This window comes from Neovison vison, chromosome 3 (assembly GCF_020171115.1).
Source record: "Neovison vison isolate M4711 chromosome 3, ASM_NN_V1, whole genome shotgun sequence".
In the NCBI taxonomy this organism is placed as follows: Eukaryota; Metazoa; Chordata; class Mammalia; order Carnivora; family Mustelidae; genus Neogale; species Neogale vison.
Window position 1 is genome coordinate 196,777,101 of NC_058093.1, and position 25,384 is coordinate 196,802,484.

Genomic DNA, 25,384 nt, shown 5'->3' on the forward strand with positions numbered 1-25,384 from the left:
CACCTCCGCTCTCTCCACCATGCTTTTGTTCCACACCACAAGGGCTCCCAACATAGCACATACTTGGTTGTCTGTCTTTCCCCGTGAATATAAGCTCTGTGGACGAGGAATGTTGTATTGTTTGCTGCTGTATCGTTCGCAGCTAGAACAGTGTTAAATAAGTAAATCAGGATAGTGTCAGGAAGAAAGTGGTGTCTTTCCCAAATTAATCTGGCTACAGTGTTCAGGCTCTCTAGCCCACATGCAACCTGAAAACATTCGCCTTCTCATCATCAACTCATTTCTTTTGTTAAGCACCATTTTACATGGGCATTAGAGTAGGTGCTACATAGAATTAACCTGCTAGCTCTAGCTCCTGCCCCCAGAAAAGGGGGGGTTTGGTCGATGGTACCTATACTGTCACTGCGACCCTTGTTCCTGTCAAAGTCAAGGTTTGGGTTTCAAACTCAGTGGAGAGCAGATTGCAGTGGTTTTCTTTAATTGTCAAAGCTGGCTTTTAGAAAAGGAGCCAGTGTTTTTAAAGCCTATTTATAGGTCTTGGCTACCTGAAGAGTGTCACCTTATCCTTTGAAATGCATCAGACAGCTTCAGATATCTCTGCCTTTTAAGTGGGTTAGGTAGCTGGCAGTGCCTTGAAAACGACTGGTAATGATAATAATAACATACTTGTTTCTTGCCAGTCTTTGTAGGAAGACTTCATAGGAACTCAGAAACATCTGCTGATCTATTTCTTTCTTTTTTTTTTTTTAAAGATTTTATTTGTTTACTTGACAGAGATCACAAGCAGGCAGAGAGGCAGCCAGAGAGAGAGAGAGAGAGGAGGAAGCAGGCCCCCGAATAAGCAGAGAGCCCAACGCCCGGCTCAATCCCAGGATCCCGGGACCACGACCAGAGCCGAAGGCAGAGGCCTTAACCCACTGAGCCACCCAGGTGCCCTACTGATCTATTTCTGTTACCTCTCTGGTGGACAGTTACTAGAGTCCTGACCTCAGGTGCATCCTCTGGCTGGAGGCCTTTGTTAATTTACTTTCCCTTTAGGCCAGATGTCTGTAACAGGGTGGAGTTTTCATCTTTTACATAAAAATCTTAGCTGTGGTGAATATTTGAACCTACTAATTACCTTTTCGCGTAGGTGGATAAAAGTGCTAAGGAAGGGCCACCTGGGTGGCTCAGTCAATGAAGCATCTGCCTTCAGCTCAGGTCATGATCTCAGGGTCCTCTGATCGAGCCCCGTCAGGCTCCCTGCTCAGTTGGAAGTCTGCTTCTCCCTCTCCCTCTGCTTCTTCCCTTGCCTGTGTGCGTGTTCTCTCTCCCTCTCTCTCTCTCTGTCTGTCAAATCAATCAATCAGTCGATCAATCTTTAAAAAAAAAGTGCTAGGAAATGGCTGAATTCTTTGAGGGTAGTTACTCCTAGTACTGATATGGTAGAAGCTTCTGACTTGTGTCAGAGTGTCTGTGGCTTGGCGGCTTTGATCAGGGTGAGGGTGGCGGTTACCATACTAGCTAGCTACTTGCGGGGCCAGAGTATTCTAAGTTGAATACAGTAAAATGCAGACAGAGTTTGTGTTTGGGTGTGTAACTAATTTTGCTGGTTTAGCTTTCTAAATTTTCTTCTTACATTATTTTAAACCAGTAATAGAAATACATGATTAGGGGTGCCAGGTGGCTCAGTCAGGTAAACTGCCTTTGGCTCGGGTCATGATCCCAGGGCTCCCTGCTCAGTGGGGAGCCTGCTTCTCCCTTTCCCTCTGCCCTTCCCACCCTGCTGTGCTCTCTCTCTCTCCCCAAAAATAAATAAATAAAATCTTTTTTTAAAAGAAGTATATGATTAGAAATGTGAAAGACGTAGATGAAGTAAATTATAAAATACTAGACAGCTTCAGATTCCTTTGATATTTTAAGTAGGGTAAGTGCCTTGAATAAGTAGCGAAACGTACACTGATCTAGGATGGAGATGACCCAGATGGAATGGTCAGCCCTGCCCACATTAATTTATTTATTAAGTACCACTCTAATCAAAATACCAGAATAGTTGTCTTTTGAGATTTGACAAAGTGATTGTAAAGTTGGAACATGGAAGAGTAAATAGGCAAGGATTCTGGGACGCCTGGGTGGCTCAGTCATTAAGTGGCTGCCTTCAACTCAGGTCATGATCCCAGCATCCTGGGATCGAGTCCCACATCAGGCTCCTTGCTCAGCAGGGAGCCCGCTTCTCCCTCTGCCTGCCACTCTGCCTGTGCTCACTCACTCTCTGACAAATAAATAAATAAATAAATAAAATCTTAAAAAAAAAAAAAAAGGCAAGGATTCTAACATTTAAAAAAAAAACGATGGGGACCAACCTAAACTAGATAGTAAAGTATATTACAAATGTATAATTATTAAATCAGTGTTATGCTAGCATAGGATTAGACATGAATCAGTGACACGAGGCCCCAGAACAGACCCTAGTGTATATTATAATTTAATATATGGCTTTTTTAAAAGATTTTATTTATTTATTTGACAGAGAGAGATCACAAGTAGGCAGAGAGGCAGGCAGAGAGAGAGGAGGAAGCAGGCTCCCTGCTGAGCAGAGAGCCGGATGTGGGACTCGATCCCAGGACCCTGAGATCATGACCTGAGCCGAAGGCAGCGGCTTAACCCACTGAGCCACCCAGGCGCCCCTATAATTTAATATATGTTAATGGAAGTTTCATTAAATAGTTGAGCAAGGTGAAACAGTCAGATAGCTAATTAGGGTGAGCTGTGTAAAGAAGTAAATTGATTTTTTTCCCCTAGATGAATTAGAGTTAAATGTAAAAAGTGAAACCATTAAAAACACATGCACAAGGGGGCACCTGGGTGGCTCAGTGGGTTAAAGCCTCTGCCTTCGGCTCAGGTCATGATCCCAGGGACCTGGGATCGAGCCCCGCATCGGGATCGAGCCCCGCATCAAGATCTCTGCTCAGCAGGGAGCCTGCTTCCTCCTCTCTCTCTCTCTGCCTGCCTCTCTGACTACTTGTGATTTCTGTCTGTCAAATGAATAAATAAAATCTTAAAAAAAAAAACCAAAAAAAAACACATGCACAAAACACCAAAAGAAATAGGATGTTCAGGAATAGTCCCAAATACATATATGAGAATGTAGTGTAGGATAAAGATGGTATTTTAATCCCAGCAGGGGAAAGTTGGATTATTTAATAAATAAGTAGGAACCATTGACTAAAGCAGGATCTCCTTAACACATATTACAGCAAAATAAATTCCAGTGGACCTAAGACTTGACTGTAAAATGTGGAGCTGTGAGAGCACTGGAGCTGTGAAAACTGGAACAATTTTCACAGTTTGGGCATAGGAAAAGCCTTTTTAAAGTACAGACAAAAAAGTAAAAACATTAAAGAAAAGACTTTAAAATTTTTGACTACATTAATGAAAAGTTCCTACTAAAAATAACAACAAAAGCCCACGATACATACAAAAAGTAGAGTAGAACAAAAACCAAAGCAAAGCACACCATAAATGGTCAAGGCCGAGTTAGACCATCAAAGATATGCCCAATAACTGCTGTATGTGTTGCAGACATTCCCAGCACATTAAGAGCTCTCACGCAACACAAAACAAGGAGAAGATAGGTGGATAACTAACATACAAGTTCCAACGGCTAATAAGCATAAAAAGATAATAAGTGGGAACCAAAAAATCAACTGATTTTTTTGCTTGTTGGCTTCACAAACATTAATAATAACTAATGTAAGTACTGGTTTGGGGAAATAGGCACTAATCATTGCTGTTGGAACTGTAGATTAGTATAAGCTTTGATTCTTTGTAATAAAATTATAAATATATATATACCCTCCAACTCAGCTTTTGAGTTTCTAGGTGTTTATCTCACAGAAACAGTCATGTAATTGCACAAAAATGTAAGTAGCAGGATGTTCATCACAGCATTGTTTATAATAGTAAAAAACAGAAACAACATGTGTCCGTTAGTGTAAATGAATGTCTATTTATGAAGAAAAAGTTAAGTAGATTGTGATAAATATATACAGCCAATAAAAATTATATAAAACTATATTTATTGGCATAATAAGATACCTGTAACATAAATGAAAATGGGTTATAAAATAGAATTAATGATCCAACATATTTAAATATTTTGTTTATTCATATGTGTAAGTATATATATATATACACGAATATATGTATATTACAAGGGTTTAAGGACCAACTACAAAGTTAGGGATAATAGTCCACAAGACTGTCCTCACTTGGAACACCAGCTTATAAATTAGAGGAATTCCCGAAAGCATCCTCATGTTGAACAATTCTCTAGAAGGACTCAGGGAACTCACTGAAAAGTTAAAGTCTTCATTATGGGTTTATTACAGGAAAAAGCCTTTAATTGAATCAGCTAAGGGAAGGGGTGCATAGGGCAGAGTTGAAGAGGCATTCAGTGCCGTCCTTCTGCTGGCATTACCTCCTTCCCACCACACTGTGTGACAACGCACAAGGAGCCTTGCCAGTCAGGGAAGCTCGCCTGAGTCTTTGGTGTTTGAGGTTTTTATGGGGCTTGATCACATACTGCCTGTGTGGCCACCTTCTGGTCCCCAGTGCCTCCTGGAGATCTGGCTAATACCTTTAGTTATCAGTTCCTCTGGAGATTGGAACTGATACTGTGTGGTCCAAAACCCCTCTAGTGAATCAGATTGTTAGAGTCTCCTGAGACCAAAGCCCCCAGGCAAACAAAGATACTCCAGTCAGGCAGGACACTCCAGGGGCAAAGAGGTCACCTCCCAGGAGCCAAGGGCAAAGGCCAGACTCTCTTTGGATAAGGTTATTTCATTTCTTCACTACACAATATTGTCACCAAAATTCAGATAATGGTTATTTCTAGGTAGTGGAATTACAGGGGGCTTTGCTTGTGTTTGTACTATTTTGTGTTGTTTGAGTTTTCTTTCAGTGTGGGTGTATAATTTAGAATCAATAAGACTAAAAAGTTAAAAGGGAGATTAATGGAAACAATCTCATGGGGTAGACAGGCAGGCGGCGAAGCAATAAAAGAAATGATAAAGGAAGACCAGTAGACATGACTGCACACATGTAAAATCTACTTATTCAAAGATATGCTATAACAAGAAGTAAAACTTCAAAACTTAAGGGAAACATTTGTAGAAACATCACAAATTAATATTATGGCATTACTAACATAAAATAGTAAGAGAAAAACGGTGAACGTTTTAATGGATAGTGAAAACTGAAGATTTGTAGTCTAGTTATCAATCAGATGCAGGGTTGTTATACCAGTGGCAAGATTGTGCTTACAGCTGTGGAGGATGCTGCCCTGGAGAAGGACTGGGGACTCCTTGTGCTATTTTTGCAACTTTCCGTGAGTCTATAATTTTTTCAAAACACAAAGTTTTTTAGGGGGTGCCTGGCTGGCTCAATGGGTTAATAAGCCTCTGCCTTCGGCTCAGGTCATGATCTCAGGGTCCTGGGATTGAGCCCCACATCAGGCTCTCTGCTCAGCAGGGAGCCTGCTTCCCCCTCGACTGCCTGCCTCTCTGCCTACTTGTGATCTCTGTCTGTCAAATAAATAAGTAAAATCTTTAAAAAAAAAAAGTTTTTTTAAAAGGAAAAGGGCACAGACAGCTCAATACTGCAAGAGAGACATATGGCTAATGCACAGATTTTTTTTTAAGTATTAAAATTTATTAACAAATGATGCAAACTGAAGTGTCATGGCATTTTTTCTTGTTTTAAGTCTGGTCCCATTCCCGCTCCAAAGGAGTCTGAACACCCTGACAAATAAACAGATGAATCTGGCTTTAAATGGTTCCCTGCGCAGCATCCCTGCTCCTGCCTGAAAGTCCAGTTATGGCTAGAATTTGGAAACTCCGGGCTTTAAAATAGTTAGAATTTGGAAACTCCGGGCTTTAAAACTCAGCAACATGCCCCAGAACTGACTGCTGTTCAGCTGCGTGCCCCAGCATTGGCTGGTGCTCCCTCTGTCCTTTTATACGTCACCTGTAATTCTTCCAGTGAGGTGGACATTGACACCATTTTATATAGAAGGTGGGGCTTAGACAGCTCATGTCCCTTGTTCGGAAATGGAAACTCTTCTCCTTTCCCTGTTGTCTTAGAAGTGGTACAAGCTTGGCGGTGTCTGTCCCCTTATGGAAGGCCAGGACGCAGGAGGGATTGCTCCCAGCAAGGACACACATCACCAGCATTCACAGGGTAAATGAGAGATCACCACTGCAGCTTCTCTGATTTTGCCGGATGTCAACTCCTTCAAGTTGCTTTAATTTTTGACGGTTATAGAAATGATTCCTCCTTGGGTGCCTGGGTGGCTCAGTCGGTTAAGCATCTGCCTTGGGCTAATTGATCCCAGGGTCTTGGGATTGAGCCCCATATCAGGCTCCCTGTTCAGTGGGGAGTCTGCTTCTCCCTCTGCCTGCTGCTCCCCCTGCTTGTATTCTTTGTCAAATTAATAAAATCTTTTAAAAAAAGAAATGATTACTCCCTGTTTTTTACACAAAACAGACAGGCCCTCACAAACATGCTCACACATGAGGGCAGATGCACACCTAGACACTAACACACACATGTACACAAGTGTGCTCTCTTACACACATAGTCACACATGCAGACCACACACCTCTACACACACACCCATATAAATCACACACCCACACACCACATACATCAGCACACGTACGCACATGCACACAACACACACTCGCTCACCTTGTCAGTAGGACAGACCCGGGGACAGGAACCTCAGGAGGGTATGTTCCTGCCTTGCTGTCATTGCCCTCAGAATCTGCTTCTCCAACAGGACTTTCTTTGAATATAAGAAAGTAAAATAGACACCAAGCAACCCCCGAGGAGGATGAGTTGCAGGGGCAGGAGGGAGGACCCATGTTTAGTCGTGGGAGCAGGGCCTGACAACCTCACGAGTTTCCTCTGGGAGGAGGCTCTGCTCGGGCAGGAGGCCCAGGGCGGAGGCCCACAGCTCTGGCGATTCTGTTAAACACACTGCCCTCCTCCTGCCGTGCCTCTCGCTGTGCCTGCTCCCCACATCTTGGCTCCTCAATGAACCTTTGTCCGTCTGGAGCCTGTTAGTTTTGGCTCCTAGCTGCCTGTGGAATCAGGCCCAGATCCCAGGAAAGCCAATAGAGACCGCTCTTTTGAAGAAAAAGAGAATCCTGGAAGAGAGGCCAGTCTGAGCATTATTAATCTACTCACTCATTAAAGAAACGACTTAATAAACATTATCCTCATATTTGGGTCTAGTTCACAAAATTGACTTGCACATGAATTTTATATCTGTTCATGTGATTAATTGCCTTCCCCAATTAACCCGAAGCTCTCTTATAAGGTCTTGAACTGTACCTGGTCTTTTTGCCTTACTTATTTTGAAAAACAAAACAAAAAAAAAACCTCTGTATTATATTTCAGCAGTATGAAACTGTTAACAGCGATAACTAAGTCTCCAACTGAACCCCTTCATTCTCCAATTTAGCTCTCTACAGGGGAATCACTGTTTCCCTGTTTCCTGTTTCTCCTGCATCTCTCTGAGATTGGCTGACAGGCTGTCTCTTCTCCCTCTCGGCCCAGCCCTTGTGTCTTGTGTGCGTAGCTCCCTGTTACAAAATACCTACGGTAGCCACGCCGTCCGTCTTGCCCCTCAGTGTCCTCCTTGCTTCGTATAGCTTGTGGCTCTATCTGCGTCTCAGCGCATAAAATGTGTGCTGTTGTGCAGTTGCCCCATGGTGTCCCTCTCTGTGGGTACAACACAGTTTTCAAACCAGTTCCCTCTGATGAGTGTGTAAGTTATTTCCAGCTTTGGCTGCCACGTCAGTGCTGCTGTTTGAGGTTTTTCCATATGTGTCCTTATTTATTTATTTGACAGACAGAGATCAGAAGTAGGCAGAGAGGCAGGCAGAGGTGGGGGGGAAGCAGGCTTCCTGCCTAGCAGAGAGCCCGACTCGGGGCTCGATCCCTGGACCCTGAGACCATGACCAGAGCCGAAGGCAGAGGCTTAACCCACTGAGCCACCCAGGCGCCCCTCCATGCGTGTCCTTGTGCACGTGTGCACGTGAGTCAGTTCCTAACAGTGGGATTGTGAGTCAAAGGGATGTGCGTTGAAGATGTTGACAGACAGTCGTCTGCTTGCCCCCCCAACAAAGTTGGTTTTGCCCATCATTGTGTCCCCAGGGCCAGCTTACTGATCAGCCCTCTTTTCCCTGCCAGAGTGCCGCACGGTTTGGGAACTGAAACAGAGCAGTTGGTCCGCAGCAGTACTATTCGTAACAGCCAAAAGGTGAAACGACAAATGCCCATCCGCGAGTGCAAGGATAAGCACGTGTGGTCTGTCCCTCCAGCGGGATGGAATTCCGCCGTGGAAAGCAGCGAAGGACTAGCCCTTGTTACAACGTGGCTGGCCCTTGAAACTAGTGTGCCTAGTGAAAAAAGCCACATGCAAACCACATATTTAATCATTCTGTTTATATGAAGTGTCCAGAAGAAACAAACCAGAGAGACAAAGTAGATTAGTGACTGCCAGGGCATGGGGAGGAGGAGATGGGGAGTGACTGCTCCATGGGTACAGGCTTCCTTTTGGGATGATGAAAACTGTTGTGAACCTAGGTAGCCCCGATGGGCACATAGCATTGCAGATTGCTTAAAGCCACTGAATCGTCTGCTTTAAAATGGTTCAAATGGTAAGTTTTATGTTATATATACTTGATCACAATAAAAAAGAGTCAATAAATGGTAGCCAGAATGTTACCTTTATTGTTGATCAGGCTGAGGGTATGGCTTACAGGTGAACCGCAGACTGCCTTTCCAGGCGTCTCCGGCAGTCCTGGACTAGGACAGGCCCCATCCCCCACCCCAGGCTCTGCAGGAGCAGAGCAGGAAAAAAGGCAGCTTGCTCCCAAGAGGAGAGGCAGGGACGGGCCTGGACCACCCATTCTGGTTCCTCCTCCTATACTCCCTGCTGACATAACCCAAGCTGCTAGGCTGGGTGGGAATAAAGGAGAGGCAGGGCTAGGGATAACTTGCTATTGGGTGTCCAGGAAGCATTTTGAGGAATGGGGAAGAAATATTGCCCCATAACAAGCAAGGATGGTTCAGTGAGCAAATGAATGGGGCCCCCCACTCTTCTGGGACCTGTGGCAACAGATCCTAGAGCCCTCTGCCTGCTTTCTTTGGAGAGAATGGTCCGACTGGGAGTTAGGAGCTAATCCTACCTGGGACGGACAGAATCTAGAAGTCCCCTCTTGGATCCACCTACCCCCAGTTCTTCTTAATTTCAGCTCCTGTTTGTGTAAAGCTTGCACTTTAATTTCCATTCCAAAGCAGTCTCTTGCCAGACCTCTGAAGAATTCAGTTTGCTAGTCCATCCAACAAAAGTCTTTTTTTTTTTTTTTAAGATTCATTTATGTATTTGAGGTGGGGAGGGGCAGAGGGGAAGAGAGAGGATCTCAAGCAAACTCCCTGCTGAGCACGGAGCCAGCCCCATGTCGGGCTCCATCCATGACCCTGAGCCAGAACCAAGAGTCAGCTACTCAATCAACTGGGCCCCTCCAGGAGCCCCCCACCCCAACAGTTCTGAGAGACCTTTGTTGTACTCTGAATTATCTGTTTCAGGTGGTGAGCCTGTCTTCCAGGAGAGTGTCCGTCGTGACAGGGCAGTGTGAAGATTTGTCATTATGGAGAAGGTTAACGGTCACTTAGTAGCTCCGTATTTAGAAGCACCTCCCATGTGCCAGGCACTGTGCTGGGATGAATCGGCCCTAGACCTTGGCCTTCCTGTAATTTGGGGAGAATCTGGGGTCATTATTCTGACAGGGAAGCCCATGGGGTATGTAGGAGGGCAGTGTGGGGAGGTGAGGCCGGAAGAGGGCTTTGTTTATTGAGGCAAAGCCAGTGTTCTTAAAAATTTTTTGTCATGTGTTTCTGGTTACTCTTTAAAGAAGGAATGTGGTGGGGCATCTGGGTCGCTCAGTCAGTTGAGCATCTGGCTTGATTTTGGCTCATGTCGTGATCTCAGGGTTATGAGATCAAGCCCTGGTATTGGGCTCCGTGCTGGGCCCCTGCTTAAGATTCTCTCTCCCCCTCCCCATCTGCCCCCTCCCCTCCAAAAGGAAGGAAAGTAGTATACTCGAGTTAGACCAAGAAGGACTCCATCAGCCATTTCTGGAGGATGAGTGAAGCTGGGGCAGGGTTGGGGAGCAGAAGCCTGACTACAAATGCTTTCTGGGGCCGCCACTCTGGAGAGCGCTGCCAAGGGAGCTATGAGTCCCTTTTACAAGTGTGAAGAGCAACCCATCCCCAGTGTGTTCCCTGGGAAACTAGACTTCGGGTGCCCCCCCATGATAAGAGTGCCAGTCCAGGTTTGGTCTGTGGATGTCTGCATAAGGAATGTCTCCTCTTCCCTCCTTGAAGATTGATGGTGACATCAGCAGACCAAAGGCTCTGAGAGGCCCATCGGTGAGGAGACTTAAAGAAATTTACCCCCCATTTCCCTAAAAATGTGTCTATGGAGTCCTTTTTTCTCTGTAGTACTTTGATATATAGAACTGTTTGTGCTGCTTTTTCAGACCTTGTCTTGAAATTTCTATGGGCCAGGGGTGGTCAGTCACCATAGAAAACATCCTAGACACTGCTCTTTCACTGTCTCTAGTTCTGTGGGCAGCTTAGGTTTGGGTTTTGGACTCACTTCTTCATGCTGGTTGAGCACCACCTGTTGACTGTTGAGATATTACAGAAACCTGGGACAGCAGTCGGACAGCAGTCGGACGTTCTGGATTCCTACGTATCTGTGCTGAGGTTTGGCCAAATTTGATGTAAACATCAAGGAAAAGTGAACCATTTGAGCAGGCAAGGAGGAAGAAGAGGAGAACCCCACCTGCCCCCTGTCCAGTTTGGTTTCTAGTTCGCAGAGTTTGAGCTCCCTTTGTATCTTCCCCTCTTCATTTTACAAAATCGAAGCTGCCGGCGTGATCTGACGTCTTTGAGGGGATGGTCTTATGTGCACGTTAGCCACTTTTTCTTAACAAGCAGGGGTGAGAGTTGGTCTGTAGTTAAGCACAGTGGTTGGTTCTTACAGAGCACTGCGGGACACCAAAGATTTTTCTCTTCCCTGGAGTCCTCATTCGCATGGCGTCCCTTCTGCTTCTGTCGTCCGTGGTCATCTGTGTAGCAGCAAACACCCTGGAAGGATTCCACAGAGAGAGTGACCTTTGAATCCTGGCTTCAGCATGAGAAAGCTGTCAATTACGGAAAAAGTGTCTTTTCTCTCTTTAAGGAAATTAAAAAACAGAGACAGTTTTCCGTTTTGTTTTGTTTCTGGGAACCACCTGCCTAGCTAGATACCAAGTTGCTGGAAGGTCTTACAGAAGAGGGGAGAGAGGGTTGGTTTTGCCAAGTTGTGGAACCTAATCTACTCTGCCGTGTGCTCTGCTCTCCAGCCTGGTGTCAAGTGCCCCACATGTGCGCCGCACCCCCCACAGCCCCCACCACCACAGGAGCTCTAGACTGGGTGTGTGGTTGCTCACCCCAGGGCCACCACAGGCTTGCAGAAGAGCAGCAGGGGCCACTCCCTGGCTGAGGTTAAACCCGTCTCCTTATCTTCTAGGTGGTAGCTGAGATGTCACCTCCTCCAGAAAGCCTCCCCTGACTGTTCAGGCTCGGTTGGTTATGCAACTCTGTGCTCCCACAGCCCTCTGCTCTTCTTTGTGGACCCTCAGCACAGGGGCGGGGCCTCATGTGCCCCATCTGTTCCTTTCCTCCATTTGTAGCGCTTGTCCCTTGTCGAGTGCATGAGTGAGGGTCTCTGCCTTCCAAGCTCTGAGACAAGGCTGCCCTCTGTCCTGGTCTTTGTTCACTAGTATCAAGGGTGGGCCTGTGGGTGTCACTTTTTTCCTCCCCTGGAAGAGAAAGAGCCACATGACAGTGGAGGCAAACACAAAGAACTTTTCAAGTCAGATGATATTAAAACTCAGGCCTTTCAGTAGTAACTTAAGTCCAGATAGTTGAGATGGCTATGTATAACGTATTTTGCAGTAGGGTTTGCCAGTTATATTTGTCTAAGTGTATATGTATATGTACACAATCCTTATCAAAATGCTCAGGAGGAAATGGCATTATCCTGAGTTTACCCAGGAAACTGGGTGTCAGACAAGTTACCTGACTGCAAAGCTGCCTGGTGCACACGCGATGCAGCAGAGGCTTGAGGCCTAGCCACTGGCTGCTGAGGCTGAGGGCGAGCAGACCGCTTGGAGGTGGCCTAGGAGTACCTTCGGACTGAGCAGAAGTGGCAAAGAAGGTGTCTGACGGGTTGGAAATGCCCAACCCTTTGAGCTGAGACCTTTGCTCTGTCTGTCCCTCAGACTCTGTGAGGGCATCCTGAGGCGTTTTCTCTCTGGGACTCCCAGCCTTCTGCCCCGTGTGAGCCAAACCCCGGCTCGCTGAGAGGCACAAAGTCTTTGCCAGGTGCCCAGCCAGGGGCTTTGCTTTTTTTTTTTTTAATTTTTTATTTATTTATTTATTTTGGTGGGGGGGCTTTGCTTTTAAGCCACGTTCTCAGGTTCATACAGGGCTTACGGCTTGGGGGCTGTCTTTGGAGACCAGTTGCTGTTCCTCACGAGGTCTTTCTGAGTGGGTTTGCAGAAGAGGCAGGGCTGTGGCTCACAGCCAGGTGGAACCACCAGAACCCACTAGGGTACGGACTGAAGATCTTGCCTTGTCCATCTCAAGCCTTCTGGAAAAAGGAGCCCTGTGTCAGCTGCCCTGCCCAAAGGTGGCTTCTGACACAGCATGTGGCAAGGTAGACTGTCTGAGAAGCCCCTGCCACTGGGGAGTGACTCGCCTGCGGGTGGCTGGGGTTCAAGGGCTCCATAGCTCATCCAGAGAAGAATTATTCCCAGATCCTGCTGTGTGCTGGGGTCTGTGCTAGGCGCTTGGGGGATGACACCTAACAGGTCCTCCCCTCGGTGAGCTGACGGGCACTACATGCAGCTGTGGGTGTGGGTACTGCCCTGTGGGGGGCGGCTGAGTGTCGCCTTTGAATTTGAGTGGTCCCCCTGAAGGAGTCCATCAGCAGCCTAGAGGAGGCCAGTGCCAGCACGGAGGAGATGCTGTTGGAGGAGGGGGCAGAAGGAGGCCTGCAAGGAGTGAGGACCATGGGTGCACAGGACTGGAGGCAGGAGAGGGTCCCACAGGCGCAAAGGCCAATGGGATGGTTTGTGTGCCTGCATTGTAAATGCCTTTTGGGGACTGGTGACAGAGGAGGTGGACCAGGGTAAAGGAGCTTGGCTTTTACTTATTTGCTGGCAGATTTCTTTCTTTCTTCCTCCCACCCCCTGCTTTATTAGGTTGTAATTGACCTACAACATTGCATAAGCTGAGGTAAGGTGTACAACATGAAGATCTGATACACTGGAAAATCAAAAGATTTTTTAACTTTTAATTATGGAAAATTTAAAAGGCAGGTGAACATCGGCAGACTAAGACAGTGAACCCGTGTGCTATGGTCCCTTTCCAGCACCTACCAGCGCGTGGCCAGTCCTTTCCCCTCTGTGCACTGACACCGTCACCACCCCCACTCCCACCTCCCCTTTCCCTACTGCTGATCACTGAAGAAATCCCAAAGTGACTGGTATCTTCTGTCAAGCCTAGCCTGTCTCTTATGATGGATTAATCCAGAATATTGAGGCCTGGAGTGAGTGGGTGGCATTTCTCGATTTCATTTCATTTTCAGAGGAACCACTAAGTTTCCCTTCTTTGTCTTACCTTTCAGTGGGAAGCTGGTGTCCCCCAAGTGGAAGAATTTCAAGGGCCTGAAGCTCCAGTGGAGAGACAAGATCCGCCTCAATAATGCCATCTGGCGGGCGTGGTACATGCAGTGTGAGTGCTACGCGGGCTTCTGGCAGGAGGGGCCTGCGGGGGCCCCCGAGGCCTTGCGGTGGGTGGGACCTCCAGGTTCACGTTGGGGCCCAGAGCCCACTTTTCAAACACGATGCCTCAAAGGGAAGCCTCTCTTGGGGAGTCTGCAGCAGTTGGAAAACCAAGCCAAATCCTAATGAACTAGGTACTTCTCAGGTGTCAGGCCCAGGGGGCCCATCATGTGGTCTGTGTCGTGTAGCTGCCCATAATCTGCAGGAGACAGATGCGTTAGCCCAGTGCTCACAGCATAACATGCTCACTATTAGGTTAGACCCTTGGGTCCAGGTTGTAAAGGCAGAGGCGGGAGGGCTTAGTTCTCTCCAGGGGAGTCAAGGATGTTGTAGCAGAGGTGACATTTGAAGAGTCAGGGAACAGTTCCTGTCTTCAGCAGGTCGAAGAAGATACAGACCCAGGCCATGTTTATTCTCCATCTGGCTTCATGCCAGTAGATCCAATGATCTTTGGGTTGGGGCATGCTTGGGTTACTGACCCATGGGTACTGAACCCTTGGGTTCTTACCCATGAGTTGCTGACAGATTCTTTTCCTTTATACTCTGAAATCTCATTTTCAAGAGAAGGAGAAGGAAAGAACACTTAGGAGGGTCCCACTCTAAGGGGGATGTGGACAGAGGAGGCAAGGGCTCCTTCAGGGTTCTTGGTCATAGTGATAATGTCTTATCCTTTCTCTGCCTAGATTTGGAGAAGCGCAAGAATCCTGTGTGCCACTTTGTCACTCCACTAGATGGCTCTGTTGAAGTAGATGAGCATCGCAGGCCAGAGGTACTTGGCTCGTGGCCATCAGTAGCTGGAAAGGATCTGCCTTCATCAGGAGGAAGCGACTCTCCCAGGGCCCGGAGCAGGGGTTGGATTCTGCAGCAGTCGGGGTGGTGTGGGGAGAAGGTCTGGCGGCGCCGCCCCGCAATCATGTTGATGTTGTGACAGCCCACAGAGACTCCCCTCTCCTCAGGCTGAGCTGACCCAGAGCACTCAGGGGTTCTCCCGCTGGGACTTACTCTCCACTGTCCCTTAACATTGGCCTTTCCCTGGAAGTCAAGGGAGAGATCTGGGCTCCTTATAAGGCAGTTATCTTTAACAGTTAAAGAATGACCTCAAGATCTTTCTATGTGGAGATGGAAAGATGCTGAAGAAATAGTAAATGAAAAAAAAAAGTTGTACAACAGTATTTTAGTAACTTTATGTTAATTTTTTTAAAAAGCGTGTATCTGTGTGATTGTGTGTGTAGGAAAAGTCTAGAAGAAGGATACACCGAAATCCTTTATTGAGTGCTGCTTCTGGGGAGGGTGATTAGAGTGAGGCAGATATCCTTTATACCCTCCTGTGTTGTTTTAATGTTATCCTAGCCTGTCTTACTGTTAGGATAAAAGGGGGAACCATTAGAAAGTAAAAGACCCAGTGAAAGACCCTTTTTGTGGTGGGATGTGATCTGGTATTAGACAATATTAAGGAATATCATTTTGTTGGGTCTGGTGATAATATTGTATTGTTCACTGTGAAGATTCTTTACTGACGGACACATAATGAAGTATTGTTAGGTGAAATTATATGGGCCTTATGATGTGTGGGACTTGCTTTAATATACTCCACCCATAAACAAAAAGGAGCCTGACAGTGAGGCGGGCTCTCTGAGGAGGTCGTAGCTTCTCTGACACCAGAGCTCTTCAGTCATATCGTGGAAGGGGCTCCCCTGCGTGATGGAAAGTTTGAAGTAGCTGCTCTTGGAAGTCACTTTCCATCTAAAACTTCTGTGATTTGCCATTTGTTTTCACCCTTTGAAAATGTGTCAGAGTCTCCTAGATAAGGGCAGGTAGTGCGACCCGTGGCTCTTTGTAGGGCTTTTTCAGTGCCTGAGTGGAGCGCCCTTTCCCCCTTCCTGGCCCAAGCACTCTCTGACCCACGCGCCAGTCCAGACCCTTGGGAGCCGTACTCCCGAAGCCGCACTTCATTATCTGAGGTCATGAAATAAAAGCCCGTCTTTGGGGTGGGACACACTTTGTGAATGAAATTATGTGCATGTGGTAGGGTTCTCTGAGTTGGATTGCCCAGGGCTGACTGCCAGCCTTTATTTTCAGGTCAAGTTCTGCCAATCAACCTAGATTGCCCTCTTTTGATTCCGACCCACATCTCTTCACAGGCCATCACCACAGAAGGGAAGTACTGGAAAAGCCGCATTGAGATAGTGATCCGGGAGTATCACAAGTGGAGAACCTACTTCAAGAAAAGGGTATCTGGCTTGGACTCCCAGAATAGCATGTTCAGGAAGCCCCCTCAGTTTCTCCGGCTGTTAGTTACCCCACAAACACTGGTTGAAAATCTCTTCTGTGCCCAGCATGGGCCTGGAAACGGCAGAGAGCAGGATCTCTCATGTGCCTCTCAGGGAGATGAGCCCTAGATGCTTCCTGGAGGAGAGGCTGAGGGCCTTATCCCCTCCCAGGACCCTGGTGACCACCTTGTCTCCCCTTTTCTCCACAGCTACAGCAGCACAAGGATGAGGACCTTTCCAGCCTGGCCCAGGTGAGTGAGCTTAGGGGCCATGAGGACCCTCACGAGAGCCCTCCTTTGACAAGAAACAGGAATGATGTGGGTGGCCTGACAGTGAAGCCTGCAGTAGGCGGTTATGGGGACAAAGACTGTCCCTGCAGCTCCAGGAGGGGCCACCTCCCTTCTCTCACGGAAGACATGCAGGCTAAGGAAACAGGCCACTTCTCCCCGCTCTGCACGCTCCCCTCATGTTCTACAGCAGCCCTTGCAGCTCTCTCCGATAGGGTAACATGATGTGATTGGGAGTTCTGAGTTCACTAGTGCCCCTCTGATTTTTCCTCCCTCCCCCTGTCCCTGTTGGCGGTAGGATGATGACATGCTTTATTGGCACAAACGTGGGGATGGATGGAAGACCCCAGTCCCCATGGAGGAGGACCCACTGCTGGACACAGACATGCTCATGTCGGAATTCAGCGACACCCTCTTCTCAACACTTTCCTCACACCAACCGGTGGCGTGGCCCAACCCCCGGGAAATAGGTAAGCCATCTCTAGATCCTTGACCCTGAACACACAGCTGGCTTCCTTCTCTGGCATTGCCCTGGAACCTGGCCCCCCAGGGCAGGATTGGCCAACTTTGCTGGCATCTGAGGGCCACACGCACTGAGTGGGTGAAGACTGCAAATGGGCCTTCCTGGGCAGCTGTCAGGTCGATGGTACCCCTGCAAGAAGCCTGGGATTTGGTCTGAATCAATTTCACATTTCTGACACTGTCCCCTCAGCAGAGGTTTTGTGCTTAGGCCAACTGACAGGGCCTTTGACTGACGGGGAAGAAAATCAGAAGCATTCCTGGGCAAGACCTTTTGCCTGGTCGAAGTCAGGCATCCAGTTAACCCCTCAGGGAAGAGCCCACAGCCTACCAGTTAGAACTGGGGATCTCTGCATCCCGGCAGTATCTGTTCCCTGACACTTTATCTTTCTTACAGAAATTCTCTTTCTTTCTTTCTTTCCTGCCTTCTGAGGGTGGAGAATAGCCGCAAACCCACAAGAAGGTAGAAATTCCTGCCATCTGCCTGCACATCTCCTTGGAAGAATCTGAACAGGGCCAGAAGGATCCAGTTAGGCCTTTTATGTGTTTTCACAACATTGTCTGAGAAGGCAGAATGATTCCTTTGTCTCCTTTATGATTCTTACAGCACATCTGGGAAATGCAGACATGATCCAGCCGGGGCTGATTCCCCTGCAGCCCAACCTGGATTTCATGGACACTTTCGAACCCTTCCAGGGTAAGGATGGGGCAGGAAGAGAGCATGGCCACCTGGATCTCCCTTTGCCCAGGATAAAGCACACTGGTGTTTCCTTTTCACAGAGGGAACTGTTAGAATGAGCAAGAGGGAAGACTTAGAATTTTTCAGAAATATATATATTTATATTTATATTAGTAGTAGTTGCAAGGTCTGGGAAGCTTTTCTGCAGCAGGGTTCTCTCTTAAAGAGAATCACCATTCTCCTGTGGACTCAGATCCTCAGGTTTGCCCAGGACTGTAAGCAGTTCTCCCTATAGGCAGCAGAGGGCACTGGCAACACAGCCGCCTCCCAGCAGTGCCCTGCAGTTAGAACTGGGTTCTTAAGAGCTGCCAAACCCCGGGCCTGGGAGTATTTCAGACCCCACACTAGTTGCCAGCATGAGCGGGTCCAATCAGAGGGCCTCTTTCTGCAGAGTTACCTCAGGGGGGGGAATGCCCTCTGGCCATGGCATTCCTCTGGGTAAGATAGGGTTCAGTGCCCGATTTATTTGGATCTTAATTCAAGGATATGATGGACACATAGAGCTTAAAAGCACCCCATGTTGTCTTTCAGACCTCTTCTCTTCCAGCCGCTCCATTTTTGGTTCCATGCTGCCTGCTCCTGTCTCAGCACCTGCACCAGATCCCAACAGTCCACCTGCTCAGGTAGAGGGAGCTGGGGCGAGGTGGCCAGGGCGAGGCTAATGAGTAACTGCGCAGCCATAAGCAGAGTGCTACCGCTCGCTAGCTCTAGTGCTGAACAAACACACACGATGTGTGAAAAAGTTACTCTAGCCCTCCTTGAAAGCAGCCATAGATCTCTGAAAGGTAGGAGCTATCTGTAAACATTGGCTCCTGCCTGAGGCTCCACATAACCGGTGTGCAGTGAGCTCTGTTTAACCAGTTAAGAAAGAATTAGCAAAGGAAAACATGGATCGCTAATAAACAGAAGCTCTGTAAAAAGAAGTTCCTCTTTTACTTTCTACTTAACAGTAAACACAGGCTGGTTATTAGCCACTGGGCTGCAGAGCCCATTGAGGCATAGCTCTTTGCCTGCAGGGGCTCTCAGGCTGGTACCCGTATCCGGTTAGACACAGAAACCTGGCTCCATCTTCTTCCATCTGGCTCTGGGAAGAATTTCTTCTATAGAGACTGAGATCTTGACAATTGATTCCTTATAGCGTTTCCCTTTTAGGAAGAGGTGACCTCTAGAAGTTGATACGTGAAACTGTCCTGAGGGAACCCCATGAGCAGCTGTGCTCCAGGCTTCCTGTGCTTTGTAACAGAAGATGGCCGGGACTTTGGGGGGACCCCTGCTGGACTCTAGAAACAAGATATTCTCAGGCCCAGAGCCAACTGTGTGCAGACAGACACTTTGTCTGAGCTCCGCATTATCATTTAGTCCTTAATGGAAACAAGACCCCTGTGGACGCCTGGAGAGACACAGCTCCGTTCCCCCCAGATTGGCAGAAATGGGGACAGGAGCCATTGCCCTGTCCCTCTGTCGGAAGGTTCTGCTCAGGTGCCCAGCATCCGTTGTTGGACTTTGTGGTGTGTTGTACCAGGAAGTGACAGCGACTTGTGTGATCCAGCATTTGTCCTCCTTTCCTAGGAGAGCGTCCTGTCAACCACAGCTCTCCCCGCCGTGAGCCTCCCTGATGGCCTCATAGCACCTCCTACAGCCACCACCCTGGATGCCGCGGATGAGGAGGGCTGTGAACGAGCTCCCCGGCCTGGAGACCCTTTTATCCAGCCCACAGACTTCGGTCCCCCTGCACCGCCACTGAATGTCCCTTTCCTGCCCGTGTTCACCATGCCCTTGCTATCTCCCAGCCCTGCCCCGGCGCCTGCTTCTCCTGCCCTGCCTTTAGCTCCGCCCCCTGCGCCTGCCTTGAGCCCCTCAGCTCCACCTACCTTCCTGCAGCCGAAGTTTGCGGGCGCCAGCAAGTCGCCCTCCGTCATCACACACACGGCCTCTGCCACCCTCACGCATGATGCATCTGCCACCACCTTCAGCCAGAGTCAGGGCCTTGTCATCACAACCCACCACCCCACGCCCTCGGTGTCCCCCTGTGGCCTGGCACTTCCTCCGGTCACCCGGCCGCCAACTGCTGGGCCTCCCCAACCCTGTTTAACATTTGTGCACCCCAAACCTGTCTCTCTGACCGGGGGAAGGCCCAAGCAGCCCCCCAAAATAGTGCCTGCTCCCAAACCAGAGTCTGTGTCCATGGTATTGAAGAATGCTTGCATCGCCCCAGGTGAGTCAGGTGGAAGGAAGCCAACGTCTGAACTCCCCTTCCTGGGGGCTATGTCCTTGTCTCCAAGGCTTGCAAACTTGTGACACACACACACTTGTGAAAGGAAAGTGTTCCAATCTACCACATGTGTGATCTCGTTTGTTGTCTACTCTGTGGTGTTCTTTCCAAGTTAGTCTCAACCCAGTTTGAAAAAGCACCGTTCAGGTGGTCTCTTTCCTGGGCCTATAATCTGTCCTCTTGGAGGAGAAGTTGCAAAACAGATGTCAGATACAAAACCAGTGGTTTTGTCTCTCTGTGGCCTGTGGTGAGAGAGGTGACGTCTGAGCAGCTGGGGAGGGGTCTGTGTTGCTCCTGGGGACCCCACAGGCCTGGGCTCAGCAGCCGTAGTGTTGGAAGCAGACCCCCGCGACTCCGGCCCTCACTGTCACTTCTTGTTCTGGCAGCTGCCTTTTCAGGACAACCACAAGCGGTGATTATGACATCAGGCCCTCTGAAGAGAGAAGGGATGTTGGCTTCTACCGTGTCCCAGTCCAATGTGGTCCTCACGCCTGCTGCTATTGCCCGGGTGAGGAGGCCCTAGGCAGACCCTTCCTATCCTTATCACCCCAACATGGCCCTGCTTTTGGGTGGTTCTTACCTGACATGACTGTGGTTGGAGGTGACCTCCTTCTCCTGTGTCACCTCAGGCTCCTGGAGTCACGGAGTTCCACAGTGGCATCCTGGTGACAGACCTTGGCCACACCACGAGCAGCCAGCCGGCTTCTGTCTCTCGGCTCTTCTCTCCAAGCACAGTGCAAGACGCCCTGGTGAAGGGCGAGCAGGTCCCAGCCACGGGTTCCAGTGAGTGTGCGCTCCGGTCTGAATGGTTGGGACTTCGTGAATGAAATGAGCACTCCCGCACCTGGGTCGGGGAGACCGCCCATGGGGTTCCTAAGGGTTGGGGCGGGACTGTGCAGTGAGGTCTTAGAAGCTGCCCGTGGCCCACGCTGGGGAGTGCTCAGCCAGTGGTAACTCATCCCAGGAGCAGGAAAGGGGCAAGCGTGTATAGGGCAGGCGACCGATGCACTTGGGGAACACCGCTCTGACCCCCTTCAGAAAGGCCTGGCTCTGAGCTGCCAGTTCTGATTGAGAAAAGGGATTGAGGCTGTCAACGCTTTCCAGAAAACGGGAACCGCCCTGGCTTGTCTCCACATCAATGTGGTCATCCCTTAGTTTTCAAGCCCCTCACATCTGTTGAGCCCATTTCCACACCATGGGTCTTCCATCGGCAGGAGGCTCGGGGGAGAACTGATTGTGCCCAGTGAAGAGCCATGGAGCCCGGGATAAAGGAGTCGCCCAAGGCTGTGCCCCTGGTGGTGGGGTAGAACCAGAACCTAGGCTTCCTCCTCTCAGATGCCCACTAGGGAGGGAGACCAAAGATGCCTTGTCTCAAGTAAAAGCTGGACATGGCCGCTGCTGGAGCTCCATGCTGAACAGTCCAGGAGACGAGCAGGGCTGGTCTCTGCCTACAGAGATGAGACCGTAGAGGGACTTGTCCAGGGAGGCTGGATGAATGAGGGCCGCTAGCCTGGAAAGCTAAAGACGAAGACTGGTTGGTTATAGGTCAGGCCTGTATGGTGGTGTCAGGGCTCAGGCAGCCTAGCATTACCCTGACTGCCGGGACGCAGAACACGGGGCACTGGAGCCACGATGGGAAACTGAGCAGCAAGGCAGGGAGGTGGTCAGCGCTGCAGAAAGGAGTGCACGGAGGCTTTCCGGGCAGCAGGCGGAGCAGCCCTAGGCAACTCCAGGGGCCTCCTGAGAGTTGCCAGTGACCGGGGCACGGCTGGCATGGGAGTGGACAAGATTGAAAATACAAGAAAATGTATATGTAGAGTTGAAAGAACAAGAATGAACAGCTTTGTGTACTGGACACACAGGGTAAGAGCCTCACAGAAGCTGCGGAAACTGCAGGTGGCCTCCAGGTGGCTTGTTAATAGGTTGGATTAGCAGTCAGGCCTCCTCTCGGAACTCTCCATGCCCCAAGAGCTATGGCTGGCCAAGCTCAGGCCATATTGCCACCCCACGTCCAGCCAGCCTTCATCAGGCCTCGTCCACACCTAATCTTGGGAGGTTGGCAAGGATTTCTCCAGTTTTTGCTCTGGGGTCACTGGGGGAGGTTTCAGATGGGTTTCCGGGTTTGGGACTTGCGGGGATTCCCTTCCTTGGTGAGCACTGTTTCAACTCCTGTGGCCAGCCGTGTCCTAAGAGGAGTCTCTGTTCTTCTCAGGTCGAGATGGCCCAAACTCAGGGCAGGCCTCTCCATGTGCTTCAGAGCAGAGCCCCAGTCCCCAGTCTCCCCAGAACAACTGCTCAGGGAAATCTGCAGACCCCAAAAATGTGGCTGTTTTAAAGGTATCACAGGTCTCTCTTGGGTCTTGATTTCTTTGGAGGGATGGGGGTAGGGGCAAGGAGAATATCAAGGGACCGCTGGGGCTGCTGTGTTACTAGGGACACACAGGAAAGGAGCAGCACAGACCTGGCTGATGTTCCAGCAGGCTAAGGTAGCATCAGGAACCTGGATGTTTGCTACTTAATCTGGAGATAGGTTGGCGGCTCCTCCCGTTGCCCCACCTGCTAGACAGCCCTGAGCCCTGGACCAGCCCCGAACCCTGTAGCATGCAGGAGGTGGCGGCTGTAAGAACTAGGTCAGCAAGGAGTGGGCCGAGGGGGACTGCGGAGTGCTCCTCAAAGCAGTCATGGCCCCTGCCCAGGGCCTCCGTTCTGCAGGCGGGGTTTTCTAGCACCCTGTCCTGCTCACTGTTGACCCCGAGTCACAGGTGCGAGGGAGGGGCAGCGGCCCTACAGGGCACCATGTGTCACAGCGACTGCCTGATTTTCCAACAGAACCGGCAGATGAAGCATATTTCAGCTGAGCAAAAAAGACGCTTCAACATCAAGATGGGCTTTGACACCCTCAACAGTTTGATCTCTAATAATTCCAAGCTGGTGAGTGGTGTCAGGTGGGCGGGGAGCCCCTGGCTGGACAGGCAAGGTGGCTGCTGTGCTGTGACCCCACCACCCCTCTCCCAGACCAGCCATGCCATCACGCTGCAGAAGACCGTGGAGTACATCACTAAGCTACAGCAGGAGCGGAGCCAGATGCAGGAGGAAGCCCGGCGGCTGCGGGAGGAGATCGAGGAGCTCAATGCCACCATCATGTGAGCCTGGGGGCGTGGGGCCTGGGCTGGTACCTCATCCTCTTGCGTGCATGTCACAGAGACAGGAGGGTCGTTTGTGGCCTTGTCCCCCATAGCTGCCTCTCTGTTGTCGTACTTTGGGCTCTTGTCCTCCTCCTCCTAGGGCCTTTCCTCCTGGGCCCACAGTGGCCAGCAGCGGCTGGCCCTGCCCACTTGGAGTGCCAGGGTCCAGCTTCACTGCCAGCCGCTCTGAGCGTCCTCTGATCCCTCCTTTTGTTCCAGCTCCTGCCAGCAGCTGCTCCCTGCCACAGGAGTCCCCGTCACCCGGCACCAGTTCGATCACATGAGAGACATGTTTGATGAGTATGTGAAGAGCCGGACCCTGCAGAATTGGAAGTTCTGGATTGTATCTTTGTGTTTTCTTTGCTTCTCCCACCCCTACCCTATGCACTGAAACAGCAGCCCCTACCCACAGTTCCTTTCGAGAAATTCTATATAAATGGTTTTCGTGGAGTTCACCCAACAGGCGCTGTACAGGGGCCTGGCCTGGCCCTCGCTGTGAAGTGGGGCTGTCATTGGTGACTGTCCAGGCTTGGGGCTTGCTGGGGAGGTTGAACAGCCCAGCTCTGCTCTCTGCCTGCTTGGAAAATAAAGATGCTTTATTGCAAGGTGCCAGAGCCACCAGCTGAGGCCATCCTGTAGGAAAGAGGTAGGATCTAATTGCACATCCTGGCAGCTGTCTCGGTCCTTGCAACAACAACGGGCTCGAGTACTGCCGATGGGAGAGACGGGAAACTGGGGCTCATAAATGACTAAGTGGCAGAGTCAGGATTTGAAACCAGCTCCCTGCAGGCTGTTGTCTCGCTTGGGCCACGTGGTCTTAGATGCTGTCGTGAGGTACATTCACCAGCGTGCTGGGGTCCATCCCTGGAACCAAGGCCTATCTGTGCTCAGCCTTCCAGATGTCAGCAGGGCCCCTCTGGGGGGCAGCTCCTACCCTGTCAGTGCCCTTCCAGTCACCTCTGTGCCTCATGTGCATGCATGGCGGGTTGGCTGTGTGTCTTCACCTTGTTGCTGACAGACTGAGGAGACAGCCGTTTGGGAGCAGAGCCGGCAGCGCACACAAGCTGTTTCCTCTGCTCTGCCCGGCTTACTCAGCCTGGCTCTGGCCCTTATCGTTGGTGGAGCGAGGTGGCATCTGGGGTGCACCAGGGCCTCTTTGGTAAAATGGCATGTTCCTCATCGTCAGCCTCAGCTTGGGGGACCAGGGGCACCAGTGTGGTTCAGATCAGGGAGAAAATGGACCGCATGCCTTTGCAGAGTTAATTGCCCAAGATGGTTTGGGAGACCCACACAGAACGTGACTGAGAGCCAGCACGTGTGTTCATCACGAGAAACATGGTCCACTCTGCGGTCTGCGGTGCGCCTCTGCTATTCTTTTTTTTTTTTTTTTTTTAAGATCTTATTCATTTATTTGACAGAGATCACAAGTAGGCAGAGAGGCAGGCAGAGAGGGTGGGGGGAAGCAGGCTCCCTGCTGAGCAGAGAGCCCGATGCGGGGCTCAATCCCAGGACCCTGAGATCATGACTTGAGCCGAAGGAGAGGCTTAACCCACGGAGCCACCCAGGTGCCCTGCGCCTCTGCTATTCTTGCCATCATCCACAGACTGCTGGCTTTCATGCCGGAGTGCTAGGACATGTCCCACACCGAGGAAACATCTCTGTCCCTGCCTCTTATGGTCATTAAGCTGGTGCTGAGTTAGATGGAAAGATCTCAGGGGAACATGAGGGTGCATCTCCCCGGATCACACTCCCTCACCCAGTGTCCGCAGTTACTTGCCGCTCCCAGGCGAAGCTGGTCACGGGCCAGCCAGTAGCTGGACTTGATTCTCCCACCCCTGGTTACATGTTCGCCGGCCCTCCTCCTCGCTTACCTTTTCTTTAACCCACATGCTGTGCAGTTCAGTATCATCATCAAGCCGCTGTTTGAGTCCTTCAAGGGGATGGTGTCCACCAGCAGCCTGGAGGAGCTGCACCGGACGGCGCTGTCCTGGCTGGACCAGCACTGCTCCCTGCCCGTCCTCAGGCCGAGTGAGTCCGGGGCTCGCCGGGACCCTCGAGGATAGTCCAGTGGGGAGGAGGGCCTGTGTGGATAGTGTAGATCTAGGCGGCCCGCGGGCAGCCGCGTCAGCACAAGGTGACACTGTGTGGGAGGCCCCGGCCAGA

The 25,384-nt window shown here is 50.0% G+C and overlaps 1 protein-coding gene across 1 annotated transcript in view; it reads left to right on the plus strand.

Annotated features, from left to right (window-relative positions):
* LOC122903049 (MLX interacting protein) overlaps nucleotides 1-25,384 on the plus strand; it is a 60,114-nt gene that overhangs the window by 29,585 nt on the left and 5,145 nt on the right. The window contains exons 2-16 of the mRNA XM_044243425.1: nucleotides 13,793-13,899; nucleotides 14,633-14,718; nucleotides 16,091-16,180; nucleotides 16,429-16,470; nucleotides 16,805-16,976; nucleotides 17,633-17,722; nucleotides 18,296-18,387; nucleotides 19,334-19,979; nucleotides 20,423-20,544; nucleotides 20,666-20,819; nucleotides 22,249-22,373; nucleotides 22,866-22,967; nucleotides 23,052-23,179; nucleotides 23,441-23,564; nucleotides 25,120-25,249. Coding sequence (XP_044099360.1) covers nucleotides 13,793-13,899; nucleotides 14,633-14,718; nucleotides 16,091-16,180; nucleotides 16,429-16,470; nucleotides 16,805-16,976; nucleotides 17,633-17,722; nucleotides 18,296-18,387; nucleotides 19,334-19,979; nucleotides 20,423-20,544; nucleotides 20,666-20,819; nucleotides 22,249-22,373; nucleotides 22,866-22,967; nucleotides 23,052-23,179; nucleotides 23,441-23,564; nucleotides 25,120-25,249 — 2,210 coding nt within the window. The remainder of the gene's footprint in view (nucleotides 1-13,792; nucleotides 13,900-14,632; nucleotides 14,719-16,090; nucleotides 16,181-16,428; nucleotides 16,471-16,804; nucleotides 16,977-17,632; nucleotides 17,723-18,295; nucleotides 18,388-19,333; nucleotides 19,980-20,422; nucleotides 20,545-20,665; nucleotides 20,820-22,248; nucleotides 22,374-22,865; nucleotides 22,968-23,051; nucleotides 23,180-23,440; nucleotides 23,565-25,119; nucleotides 25,250-25,384) is intronic.